General features: G+C 33.8%; 1 protein-coding gene across 1 annotated transcript in view; it reads right to left on the minus strand.

Moving 5' to 3' along the window:
* Positions 1–4,316: 4,316 nt before the first annotated feature.
* Positions 4,317–14,815, minus strand: part of PLAG1 (PLAG1 zinc finger) — a 38,062-nt gene continuing 27,563 nt past the window's right edge. Inside the window, exons 3-5 of the mRNA XM_063079968.1 lie at positions 9,151–9,249; positions 6,314–6,672; positions 4,317–5,788 (exon numbers count right to left, since the gene is read on the minus strand). Of these exons, the coding sequence (XP_062936038.1) occupies positions 4,531–5,788; positions 6,314–6,555 (1,500 nt within the window). The 5' untranslated portion in view covers positions 6,556–6,672; positions 9,151–9,249 and the 3' untranslated portion in view covers positions 4,317–4,530. The remainder of the gene's footprint in view (positions 5,789–6,313; positions 6,673–9,150; positions 9,250–14,815) is intronic.

Here is a 14,815-nt window from a genome sequence, read left to right on the forward strand (position 1 = left end):
GTCCTTTTTCTATGGATAAAAAAATACAACTGAACAAGACAGAGAAGTTTGTAGCACCATGAAGAGTTGTATCCCAAGTTACATTAGCAGCATGATCCAACATAATATTGAAGGAGTGTTTCTGAGAAGATAAACATTCATTCTGGTTCATCTGTACCACTGAAGCTTATACAATGAAGTGTTTTATACATTAGCAACAGTTCTCTGTCATTTCTAGAGCTAGCTAAATTTATCAAAAGATAATGCCTTCCATCCTTAGAGGGCTGATAACATTGCAGAAGGCCTAACGGTGATCTAAATGTGCCTTTACCAATGTTGGTAGCAATATCTTGTCTTATATGATCCAAAAGGAGCTCTGTATGGGTTTTTAGCACAAAACTACGCTACACAACTCATGTAGACCTATGTAATCACCAACAGACTATCTGTGTTGTAAATATGAATGCTGACACAGCGTGAGAAAACAAGACGAATTCAATTCAGGCACTCACTTGTCAGAGATAACAGTCTGCCACTGCTAATAATGAATACTCAACGCTTAAAAGATCTCCTCCAATGTCATATGGATCTCAGTAGGCTAGAAGCAACTTGGGTGAACTGGTATTTTTAAACTTACGTACTGGGAAGACAGTGTGCTTTGAAACACGTAAACCTTGTAAAAAAATAAACCATTGTAAAACCTTTTGAAAAGACACACACTGATTCTGTGCAATATAGCAAATTGATAAGAAAACACTGTAAAAATGTACCTGTTTAAAATGCCATCTACCATTTTTGTACACAAAGCATTATATATCAAAGGCCTACATATATATCATCTAATGGCACTTGAAACAAATTATAATAAGTCTTAAAATTAAAGGCATAACCTATAAGAAAGTTTCTGTAAAGGTTTAGATTCATTTTGAAAGTGCTATATCTTGTAATATATGTAGTATAGAGGTTGACCAAGCTCTATTTTAAAAAAAAATATTGGCCTATAATATGTGTATTGCTCACTAAATGAATGATCCTGAAAATATGTACTCTTTAACATTCATTATTAGCTTAATAAAGCAATCAGCTCTGGCTCATGTTTAAATCAGTATATGGTTTTTAAAAACCGCTACTGTCCAAATTAACACAATATATCACTATATTCCACAAATGACTAAAAAAAATAAAGCACAAGTAACAAGTAGGCAAAAATATGCAGCTTGAAAGAAACACAAAGTGATATTAAAAGTTGCACAAAGAGTGGTACATAATCAGCCAGGACAACTTAAGTTTTAAAAAACTGAAGTTGGTAACAGAATTTTAAAATGAAAGTTCTAACAGTGACCAATAACTATAAAGATGATATTTGTATATATCAATGGATAATATTGCTTACAGTGCCAAGGTCCTTCCACACTCACACTTCCGTGTTTGGTGACCTAATTTGGACACAGGTGTGGAAGTCAAAGTGAATGAGGTTCAATATCTTGTCTGAGGTCCAAATTCTAGACTAGTATATTTTTATTTAATGTTAATCCCTTTTTTACCAAGCTAAGGCACTACCAGAAATTTCACGAATGGTGATTCTGGCCACTGGAGAATGAAAACATTGGCAATAATTATTTTTAATCACATCTAGTTGACATAAAAACAAATGACAAATTTCTTTTTCTAGGGAAAAAAAAAAAAAGGCCAATCCTGTGTTACATCCTTGTTAGAACATTGTGCAATTAAAATAAACAAGTCTGTCTCATCTTTAGTAGAAATTCTTTCAAAGGGGTTTAGTGACCACTACAGTCAATTTTAAAAACAAATGAGCTGAATTCCCTCTTACTTTGCAGTGTTATTTCAAGTCTGTGGGGCAGCAACAGGCAAAAAGGTGTACATATGAAAATTAAGACTCCACAATTTTAAGCACTGGTGCCCTGAAAGATGTGCCTGCATGTATGTGAATCCCATGCAGGGCGAGAATTAGGTTAAAAAAAAAAAAAAAAATATATATATATATATATATATGTATATATATACATATACATATATGGCGCCATTCCCCATTTCCAAAATATGTTATTTAATAAATCCTGGTACTCCCTTTTTTTTTTTATTAGCAGTGAAATACAGCCTACTAAGGCCAATGTCTCAGTTCATTAATTTGACAACTTCTTAAGCAAATTTTAGACAAAATAAAGTAGTGTTTCCACACTTGCTATTTGTGATTTCTACTTAAAAATAGGTTTTTTCATTTGTGCTCTGTCACCAAATTTCTTTTTTCCTTTTTTATGGTGATTAAAGCAATATTGAACACTAATCATTCAACTAAAGATTTAGGTAAGCAATCTGTTTCATAGAAACTAAAGGAAGTGGTAATGAAGCAGAGCGAAAAGCCTACTTTCAGAGCAAATATTCTCCTAACCACAAGCTTAGGAGCAGTTTGAAAAATTTAAAAATGTATTTCTTTATTAACATATATAATTTTAATGCCTTTGAAACACACTTTTTTAATAAAATGTAATTTTTCATAATAAAATTTAAATACATAAGTATAAAAACTACTGCTCCTAGGATTAAAAAAAATATAGGAGCATGGGAAAATATGAGGAGCCAAAGCTCCTTCAGAGAGCAACTTTGATTCTATGAAGTGCGATATATGTATGTGTGTGTGTATACAATATATATAGTGAAACCCCCATTTACATTATTACAATTTACATTTCTCCACAAAATTTTTAGTACTCCCAAATATTTTAAATAATGCATTATATTCAGTAATCTGCACTCATTTTTAGAAATTCCTGGTAAACATTGCAATCTGCAGTGATAACTGGCCCTGCAAAAGGGAAATAAGCTTCCATATAGGGCTAATGAGTGCTCAGAAATATTTTTCTTTTTCTTTTTTAAAGAGATATATACTCTTCTATAAACCTCCCCCCCTTGCCCCTACCCCAACAGATGGGGTCCCCAAATAAGGTGTTAACAAGTGCTTAATAGATGTTTCTTAGGTTGATATCCCAACTGACCTTTAGAAAATATAATTGGACCTTTGAGAAGATTATGGTGGTTGTCTAACATGAGGAAAGCCCATAATAACTATTTTACTCAGAGAATATAATATTCTCAATTGTTATTTTCACATTAACTAAGATAGTACTTGTTTTACTTTACTTTGTTCCCGTTCAAATTCAACTTATGTGCAACATTTCTCCCATTTCCTAAAGTTTTGTAAAAGTGGGGTTCTACTGCATACATTTTTAGTTACTTAAAACTTTATGGTAATTCCTCAAATAGTTCTCTAATGCATTCAACTTTGAATTCTCCATCCAAAAATAGTAAGGAAAGATGGATTCACATTGAATAAGATACCATGGGGGCAGGACTGTTGTTTTTGTTTTCTGCTTTTGGCTCTTAAGGGAAAGAAAAATGTATCAAATTCAGCAAGAAGTGATGTAAGCGACATGCTTTTACTTTACTCCTCAAGAGTCCAGTTTTCAAGCCTAGCAACAGGCGACATGATGCCTAGACAATTTCCCAACTTTAACTGCATGCTTCACATCTATCTTCCTGCTTAGGAGTCTATCACATCATGCAGGCTGGGACACTGGGATAAACACATTTAACATCTGTAGTTCCACAATGACTCTAGATTCTCGATTAATGGTGGACCAACAATCAATATAAAATTGCTGGTGCACTTAACCCGCCCTTTGGCTGTGGAAAGTGGAAAAGATTAAAGAGATCTACCTATATACCAACTTTGAAGACTCCAATGCCATACACAATTAATATTACTAAATGGAAAGATAGCAAATTAAGAAGGCTGAAAAATGGCAAAATATCCTGTGTACTAATTTAGGGTCAACTATTAAGTAACATGGAATGCCATATCACCTTACTAGGAATCTATTTTGCTATAAATACTGATGCTTTGTGTTTAGGTTTTGTTTTCCTTATATGCTCATAATAAAGACGGCAAATATTTTAGCCAGACAATAGCAAGTCTTCAAAATATACTGATCAGAAATTATGGTATATCTAAGAAACATCTGTTTTCTCTCCAAACTAGATTCTTAATTCATTTGAAACACTTGATTATGAATCCATTTAGAGGCTAGTAAAAATTTTAAAACTCTTGAGTTATTTACATATATTTTATAAAATTTACATTCTATTGCAAAATTTTTTAATGAGCCAAATGTCCAAAGGTAGAGCCATTGTTATTGGACAACAATGAAAAATTTAAGACCTAAAAGTAATTTGAACATGGGATTTGTAAAACTTTACTAATAATAATGGCTTTCCTGTATGAAAAAAAAAAACTACTAAAATCTGACAATTGGCAGTGAATCAGGACAAAATACCCAGGTAAACATAACTGAACACAAATGGTTCCAAAGCTCATTTAAAAAGCTAGTTTCTATTTTATACTGGCTTGATGAAAACTGGTATTATACAAAAGCAGAAATTTTTACACCGTCTTAAAGTAGGCACTAAAATAAAAATGGTCATCTAAGGCAGAGCTACGCATACATTTCTGTAATAAATCCACATCCCAGAATCCTACTGAAAAGCTTGATGGAAACGTGGGAGGGTGGTGCTTGTGCTTAAACTACTGGTAAAAGCTGCTGACAGTGAGTGCAGAGACCCAAGACCTATAGTGTTTGCAGGATCCTGAAGATCCTGTGTTTGTGTGGGGAGCTGGGAAACAGAAGAATGTGCTTCTTCTTGGGAGTAGCTCATTCCGAGGCTCCCCACTGATATAGGATTATAGGGAGGACCATTTAATGGTATGAAATTAAACAACTGAGAAAAATCCAATGCTGGTGTGTTTAGAGGGTCACTGATAGAAATAGAGCTTTTTGATAGGGAGAGGTCCCCTGCACCATCATCTAGGGACCCGATCTGTGGATCCAACCCTAGCTTAGATGATGATGCTTGAGAATCCTGGGATGAAGAGGGCATGCCACCTTGCAACTCCATCAGGTAACTCTCAATTTCCCCCTTTAATGGCTGTTCTTTTTCAGGAATAGAAATTGCATATGAGGTAGAACTGAATGGGTATTTGAAAGAAAGGTGGTGAGAGGGATGAACAGCATCCATATCTATTGGGCATGTCATTCCTAAAGGTAAAGTTGTGATCATTTGGTGGGCAGATCCCGAGCTCTGCATGGACTGAAATGGAGTGTTATAGAGGTTTAACTGCAAAGTGTTTGTGAATGGCTTTGATAACAGTTCACTGGAAGGTAAGGACATCACCGGAAGGAGCTCATCTTTTATAGGCACAGACACGTTGCAGGTAAATGGATCCAGGAAATCCACTGGTTCTGTTTTGACCTTCAGAAGCTCTTGATTGTGACTCTTCTTCATGTGTCGAGTCAGGTGATCCTTTCGTCCGAATCTCTGTGCACAATACTGACAGAGGAAGTCCTTTCTTCCAGTGTGCACCACCATGTGTCTCCGGACATCCTTTCGGGTGTAGAACCGGCGATCACAATGCTCGCACTGGTGCTTTTTTTCTTTAATCCCACCAGACGACTTGCCTGCATGAGATTTAAGGTGCTCTAGAAGCACTCCTGTGCTTTCAAAAGTCTGCAAACACACCTTGCAGGTGAGGTCACCACTTGTTGCGGCATGCAAGGCCAAGTGACGTTTGAACCCAAGCTTGGTGTTGTAGTTCTTGCCACATTCTTCACACTTAAACGTCTCTTTGTTAGGGTCATGTGTATGGAGGTGATTCTTCAGATGATCTTTCCGGTGAAACATTTTCTCACAATAATTACACTTGTGGGTTTTCTCAGGAGAATGAGTAGCCATGTGCCTTTAAACACAGATATATTCTGTAAGTGATTATCATGACAAAAATGGTATGTATTCACTTTTCAAATGGTAGCTAAACTACTATGCTAACACAGAATTCCCTCAATAATGGAAACTGTTTAACTTAATATATACCACAAGGATAGTTAATATACCTAAATACTGCAAAACTTGAGCCATTTAAATTGCCACTTTAGTTTTTGCTGGTTTCAGTTATCATTACAAAAACAAATGAGCAAGCCTGAATATACTCACGTAAATGTCCATACCCTTTTCTTGTTTTAATTTCTTTCTACAAATGGAAATTCTACTCTTAGTAAGCATTTTATTTTTAAAAAATCCAAAGACACTAACATATAAAACTATGTGATTTAGTATATTAAAAAGTAGCCAATGTCTAATCTACTTAACATTTCCTCTCTTCAAATTATCTGAAAAATGTGTATACAAATACATACGTTTACAATGGCTTCAAATGGCCAACATAAGAGAAAATATAATCTGAAAGACAAATAGAGTTTAATACCTTTGTAATTTGTACTTAGAAACAAAGGCCTTGGTGCAGTCTTGTTGTATGCACTTGTAGGGCCTCTCTCCTGTGTGAGAGTAGGAGTGAACCTTTAATTTCTCAACACTGTTAAAGGCCTTGTCACACAGTTGGCAAGGAAAGTTTTTTCTTGGTTTGGTTTCACCACGCTTACGTTTCCCTGAAGGGACTTTCTGGGTATCTCTTACTTCTGACAAATCACCAGGAATGACAGTGGCCATCGCAGCCTAAACCAGGCCTTCTTGTTGGACACTTGGGAACTGCCCAACTCCACTAAATGATATAGCTTTAGGTGGCTTCTCAAGTTTCATGTGGTCGTAAAAGAAAGCAAAAAGGGACTGGAAAAAAAAAATAAGAAACAACTAGTTTGTAACTAAACTCAATTTTTAAAAATTTTATTTGCTATGTGATGCTTTTGAATTAAAAAAGAAACCATAAAATGGATTCAGCTGGTCTAATGTAATATCTGTAGGTTTCTTTATATTTGTCAAAATTCATATAAATGCATTGCTCAGAATGAACAGTTCATACATACCCTGAAATTCCACCTGACAAATGTACTTAGGCATAGCAGCACTGATTTCAGGAACTCTCAGGATGCATCAAAACATGATTCTAAAAGTGGCATTATTAAGCATCAATTTTCACAAGGAATTAGGGAATGTAAATCTAACTGAAAACGTAATTATGTTTCAGCAAATATTTCAGTGTCTAAAAGTCATTCTAATTTGTGCACATCAGCTCTAGTCACACTCTGTATTTATTAAAGGAAAATAGAGATAAGCATTTGTAAACTCTTCTAGGCACCTCATGAGCCACTGAGTCTATGGAAGAACTACTCAATGCAAAGATACTAGAGGCCTGAAAGAGTCCAACGCACCACCCAAAGTGAAAATTTATTCTTTACACCAGTGTCATCATACTCTGAGGAATATCTGAGTCAAGAGCAGAAATGATTTCTCTCTATAACAAATACACATTCTTGAAATGCTAAAAACTTTTGATGTTATATTAGGTAAAGAGCATGGCTTCTTGTCATTTTGGGGGAAAGATATGCTTAAAGTAATTTTCCTCAACACCTGTCAAGTCACAGAAAATGATTATATTCACGCGGCACACAGGTTAGTAGGTAAGCTAGAGTCATTAGGCCTCCCCAAGAGCTGAGGGGATCAGCCTTTCGACACACCTGTAACCCCTGTGCAACACACCTGTTGGGACTTCCGACTTAGCGCATGATACCTGTGCAAGAATACATGATGAGGTGTTTCAGAGTTTCAATTCACTTTAAGCACTGTGAGAAAGAATAAAATGTAGCAATTGTACAGCAAGGAGTATGTTTTTTTAAACAAAAAATTTAAAACTGAATTGAAACCTTTGAAACTCATAGTCAAGAGATAGTAAATATTATCAACTCTATTTCTCAGAGTAAGACAACCAACTCCAAAGATTCAGTTGATATAAGAGTTAAATAATTCCTCAAGGTTTGTGAATGCTAGTTTAGCAATGTACTTTTAGGAGACCACAAAATGTTTAATACCTGCAACATCTCTAAAAAAGATCTAATTTTAAATAGAAAACTTGAATGTAGCTAACCGACTTATCAACTACTAATCAATTGGGTTTTTCTTCCTATTACATATTTTAAAAAGTGAAAACCAACTTCCTTATATCACCGTGTTCTGGTATCAAACTGATTCTTGCCTTCACAAGCTTACGTCTATTACACCAACTTTCTCAGATTCCAGTTACACTTTTGTAGGAGTTCTAAATACCCACATTTTTGTAAAATTAAGTGTATGTTAGAATAGGTCTTATTGCATTTTAATGTAGAGGCGATCCATAAATAGGCAAAATATATCAATTATCTTCTCATTTAATTAAAGTAGTAAAGCGTATGGGTGAATTAGCCAGTGTTTGCTTCACGTGTCCTTTCTTCTTTATTAGGCAAGCCCTTTGAGCTGTTCAAATTGCCTAAATGTCCCCTTTACAGTTTAAAACTCAGATTAACAAAATGCAACTGATGTTACCAATGCTAACATAATATGCCCTCTCTGGTTTCAGATTTTCTGAATCTTTAGGACTTGTTCTTTTCCTGTTACATTCTCATTCAAAAGATAGTTCCTCTGCCTCCCTCAGAAATACCTAAATAGATATTCTGCTGTAACCAGTAAAGATACTGTAAATGTATAGAAAGCATTCTGCCAAGGGAGGAAAAAATTTAATTTTCATTAAATTGATTTCCTAACATGATGCTTTTATGCACCTATTTAGAACACTGTGGAAAACAAGCTAACCATTTTCCAACTGCGATATCAAAATGGAATGCATTTTGTATATAATATCTGAAAATATTTCGAAAAATGGTCATATTTGCCATTTGTTACAAAATCGAACCAAAATGGGCAGAGAATTCTAGTTGAGAAAAACTACTTCTAAGTTATTGAAAGAAAATGTATTAAAAGTGCACCATGAAACAATATACAAACATCTGATTATATTAAAATTGGTGATACTCAATATAAAGTAATAAGTGAATTCTGTTATCTTTGGATGTACATACTGAGCAATGAAGAATTGCACTGATTCCAAATATTACACTTTTCTAAGACCAGCTGAAATTTTTTCATGGCTGATAATACTTTATCCTAATGTATTACAAAATCAAATTAATTATCACAGGTGCATTTAAAACTATAGGGTGAATATAAGGTTGTGAGCTCAATATCTAATAAAAAACCACATTCATCATATGCAAATCAATCAAATACTTGAAAGGCGCATGCACAGTATTATAGTGATTTTTGTTCAATGCATACCTGATTACAGTTGGAAAAAGCCTCAGACTTTGATCTTAGCCAGTTCCATTGACTCTTCGTGGAAGAGAGTGGAATCCAATCCTTCCCATTTTGGCCAATCTATTAAAAAAAAAATAAGAATGGACTATCCTCTAAATGGAACAAGTGCATAAATGATGGAAAATAAAGGATAAAAGAATTGCAACTTCATGGCACATGCTTACATTCCATACTCTGCCGACAAGTCATGCATTAATTTTCACCAACTGCTTATTTTTATTAGTTCTAAGCACAATTACATGACCAAATAAATGCAGAAATAAAAAGCAAATAGTATTACCTAGATAAATGGCAATTTGTGATGCTGAATGACTCCCCACTTCTTTCCCAAATTCAATTTATTTATTTTTTTTGATCTAACTTTCCTACTAGGAAAAATGGATATTAGGATTACTGTTTGTAAACCAAACTGATCAAAATTTCATTAAGCTTCATAATATTATGGAAGAGACAAACTCAGTTCCCTCTCAGAGAGCGCATCAGAAACCGCACCAACGAACCGACTCCTGCTGAACGCACTCACGCCCACGCTGTGCACACTTGTGCAACTGGGGCTTCTCAGAGCTACACTTTTGTTACCTGCAATACCTGCCAATTCTGAAAAGAATGGTGCAAGGACTGCTAAAATGTAGCAATAACTCTGTGCTCTTTAGATGTCAAAAGCATGCAGGGAAGTTAAATATAGGTTTGCTACAGGAGAAGGAGGTGTTAGGAAGAAAGCATCATCTGGTTTAAGAAATCTCTGTTGAAAAACCTAAAAGTAGTTTAAAAATGCCTGTAAGTAGCATGATCTTAAGTAGACTGAGAACATGCATAGAAAAAATTTGTTAATAATTATTGATGGTACAAGTAAACATGAAAACAATAATGGCTGAAAGATAGAAAAACATAGAATCATTTATTATAGAGAGTACAAGGCATAGAGAGATTAGTAAGCTCTGGGTATCTTAAAGATGAATGGTCAGAAATTATAATTTTAAGAACTTGAGAAGGATAATATAAGTCAAATAGTTAAAACACAATAAAAGGATTCACCATAGATGGGTTAAATAAAAATAACTTTAAGCTTCTAAACAGAAATCTAATAATTTCCCCGAAATAAAATTTTCACATACTTTAAGAATTTGATGATGTCTAAATAAAATTTTCAATAGAGGACATTCAAGCATCAATATAAAAATACTAACGGTATATTTGAAAGCAGCATTATTCTCATAGTTTAAAAGACAAGAAAAATAAAAATTTAGATGAATAAAAGATATTTAAAAAGTTAAAGCAAAAGCTCCATTCTTTTGAAAAGCACAAGACATGCACAAATGGAAGAACGAATTCTGCACATCAAAATTGCAAAATAATAAAATTAACTTTGTACGTACTTACTTGCCCAGGGCACATACTGAGTTTTTGTAGGATAATTAAGAATATGAAAGACCATTGTGCGTATTATGTTATTTTAATAATATAAATACAAGTATACAGTGTTCTCATCTCTATTACTTCCCTGGAATTCAATGAATATGAGAGGTGGACGCATTCATTATCAGGCCATCTTAAGGTGAGAGGTGAGAGGCCTTAGAAGCCCAACAACTTGACAGTGTGGTTAAGAGAGGGCTTATGCCCTAAAACTCCTTTTATTCAACTGCATTCGATGACAAGAGCAGGTTAGCAAACCAATTTGCAAGTGGATAAATCTTGCATTATACTTAAAAGATCAGAAGAGAGGACAGTGCCTATTTTCTCTATGCCAAATGTGGTCCCCCCAAAATAAATTTAATACCTAAAAAGTTTAAAAGACAGTTTACAAAGTAAATTTTAAATAATTTAACTAACTGTTAAAATAATAACTAGTACATCTAAGTAAATAGTGATTTGGGTGGAAAAAATCTAAAACCAAAATTGAAGAGTAAACAATAAATTTGTATATTTTTTCTCTTCTTTCCCCAAACAGTATAAATTTTACTGTATCTCAAATACATTCATAAAATTGCATAAAAGTTTTATTTATGTTACTGTTCAATGCTCAATGACATTTTATAAAAATACTTTAGCTCTAAGTATTTCAATATAGTTTAAAATTATACATTTTGTTTTGAGATAGACCAATAGTCTATAAATTACCCCAGCTATGTATTTTAAAGTCTGAAATAAAATAATATAAAGCCATTATTTTAATCTATTTTATCACAAAACATAATCCCAAAGTTATGAGTAATTTCCCTAAATTCAACCTATTTTGAGTTCTTAATGAGTTGCCATGTAATTTCAAAGGACTGTAAATTATTTCCCAAAACAAAATCAGAAAGTGGCTAGAATTAATTATTATTTGGATTGACATAATAAACATAAAAAGTTTGTATTTATGTAATCCTAACTAAAATGTTAACTAAAATTATCAGTGTATTTTCTTTTTAGGATTAAGAAATACTTCAAAGAAGTACTGAGACTGAAAAGTCTGCAACAAAACTTGTACCCGTGTTTCTCTTTTCTACCTTTTTAAAAAACTTATCAAAGATTGATTACTATACTCTTCAACTGATGAAAATCCGTCTTTGCCTTGGTCTGAAGAATTGTGTAGAAAATACATATACCCATTTCAAATTGCTCTATGATGAAAAAGCATTTCAGAATACCCTTTCAGTTTTTTTGGTACCAGAACAGACATTTTTTTTCCAGAGCAACTTTGCATACACAGAAACAGCAGTTAGAGGGAATACTGTACGTTCTGTGCACACACAGGCCTATCCTTCTGTGTTCTGCATTATTCTAAAATAGTGACTCAGACAGAAAAATAACAAACAAATAACAAGTAAACATGAACCAGACATCAGAGGGTCTACTAAAACCAATTTCTATGAGATGCCAGCAAAAGAAGAGGCCTGTATAGAAACTGTTTCTGTATTTTAAATCCCATAGTTCTGAAAATCATTTTGCTAACAGCTGTGAATTTTTACAACACTTACCTGCACCAATAATTCTTTCATATTTAAAAGTCAAACATAGATTTTGCTAACCAAGGGTAAATACCAACAATCATCAAAACTTTATTTTCCCTTATGCTTATCATGAAATACCATTAGTAAACAATTCAGAAAATGTCAATGTTTGCTTAAAATATATTTTTCATATAGAGTAAATAAGGTAGGTTGCAAAATGAAACTTACCAGTTATTAATATTTTAATTTACACTCAATAGAATTTTGAATGATGTGAAAGAAACTATTCACAAGATAACATAATTGAAGACAGTCTATTTTGAAGTAATGTCAACAACATACTTAGGACATTTTTAAAAAAACAACTTCAATGACCCTGTGTGATAATTTGGGAATCTACAGCATTCAATTTCCACAGGTCTGTAAAATAACTTGTTAGTGAAGAATAAAGGGAAAAAAATCTATCTTGCAATTATAAAACCTAAGAAAGAATGGAAAAATTGACCGTAAGCGGGTAGGGGCAGGGGCCATGTCCATTTTATTCACTGCTGTTTCCCATAAAGGCAGTAAAAGTCACTATTGAATAAATGAAAAAAATTAGAACCAGGAAAATGCTTACCAGCAACACAATGACCTAAAGGCTTGCTCAATCACCACAGTGGACATAGGACAGAATATACATGTCTATAATCAAGTCAAAGATAATGCACTATGGATACAATTTGGTCCAACATATTGAATAACTCAATAGAAGGATATTTTTGTGAAACTTGGCTCCTATTTGAAAAGTCTTACATTAACACAACAGCAATTATAATAAAAGCTGACTAAAATACTTATTTTGTTTCAGAAAACAAGTATTCTCTGATTGCTCTTATTACTAAGGAATCAACTAGTAGTAGCAGATAACATCAATCCAGTTCACATTCCTCATCAAAATTTCCAAAGTGGAAACACGCCTGGTGCCTGATCGGTGCCTGGCATGGAGCAGGAAGGACAGTGAGACACTTGGATGGGGCTGCTGATCCCTACAGAGGAGAAAAGAAAGGAGCTGAGAGCCTACTGAGAAGCAGGAGAAATGGCCCAGACGTGCGCCTAATGTGCTTGAATTATAGTGGGTCCCCAGACAACTCATTTTATAGTCAGAATATGGGAAATTACAGTATTTATTTTCCTATATTAGATATCATAGTTAACTAAAATTAATAAAAAATAAGAATGCCTTTTTTGAATTACTGTATTTGATATTTTCAACTTATTTTGAGCAATTCATTAAAATGTAGTTCTAAGACAATCTTTTTGAAATTCACCATAAAAAATTAGTCTTACTGAGTTTAGAAATGTCTTATATTTAATATACAAATAATAAAAACTAACAGAGAAGTAAAGGAAAATAGCAGACCTATTTAAGATACAATAGGAAAAAGTAAACGAATTCCAAAGTGGAACCAACAAATCCCATCATTTCTCTTATCTGTACAATTAGGATGTTCCTTTTCAGGTCACTCATTTTCTAGAGTACCCAGACAGAATGAACAGATAACCTGATAAAGATGCAATATTCAAATAAATTTTATCTCCCAATCAGAGATATTTTCCTTGGTTATTTATTTTATGGAGCAAAAATGCCATGGAAACACGTTTTTCTTCTCTTTTAAAGATCCATAATTTAGAAGTTTAACCACTATGTGTGTGTGGGTGTGTGTGTGTGTGTGTGTGTTGGGGGGGTTCTCTATCATTATATATTTTTATCAAAATAAAAAAACTAAAAAATACAGATGGGTGGTACATCAGGGTATTTTCATTTTCCCCACATAGGGCAATTAGTATTTGCAAACAGGAAATGAGAGAGGAATTATGCCAAGGGGAAGCAGTGACGCTTGAGAGAGCACAGAGAACCGCAATTATATCCAAATACAAAGTAAGATTACTTAATCAATACTTTAACTATTTTAGAGGATTTCCTGGGTTTTTTTTTTTTTTTTTGTATAAAACATTTCCAAAAATATTGGTGATCTGGCTATTATGATAAAGCAGGTAGCTCACAGGTCAGCTCTATTAGAAAATTGCATATATCCCAAACTGTGACGAGTTCTTTACCTTATTACCAGTAACCTCTTAAGTTTCTGAAGCTATAACAAAAATATTTGACAACAGCTATAAAAATGTTAACATTGAAAGACCCTAAACGTTTGAAGGACATGCCTCCTTTCAAGTACGGTTAATTGCCTAATACTATTAAAATCACAAAAACAGAATAATCCAGATTTCATGTTTGACCTCTCAAGCACCCATACTAAACCTGTCTATAAATTCAAATGAAAAGGCAGACATCAGATGCGTTATAACAAAAGTGCTAAGAAAACAAAGTTTTACTTAATTACAAATGCTCATGCAGAGAATTAGTTTTAAGCCATCTCAAAGTAAAGTGCACTTTAAATATGGGCTTGTGCTGTGGTATGAGAGATATAAATGTTGTTAAATATATGTGCTGATGCTTGAGCAGCACTGAAAAATGTAATGAAAACAGAATCCACATCCAGGTAAGCGTCTGCACGTGCCCTCAGTCTGTCCTCCCATGTGGCTTTCCAGGATAAAATCACTTCTGGAAACAACCACTTCTATTCATTCCCACACAGTTGACAGTGAATAGGATGTGATCTAGGCAAACCTGCCAAGTCAGCGGCCACGCT

This window comes from Cynocephalus volans, chromosome 15 (assembly GCF_027409185.1).
Source record: "Cynocephalus volans isolate mCynVol1 chromosome 15, mCynVol1.pri, whole genome shotgun sequence".
Lineage (NCBI taxonomy): Eukaryota > Metazoa > Chordata > Mammalia > Dermoptera > Cynocephalidae > Cynocephalus > Cynocephalus volans.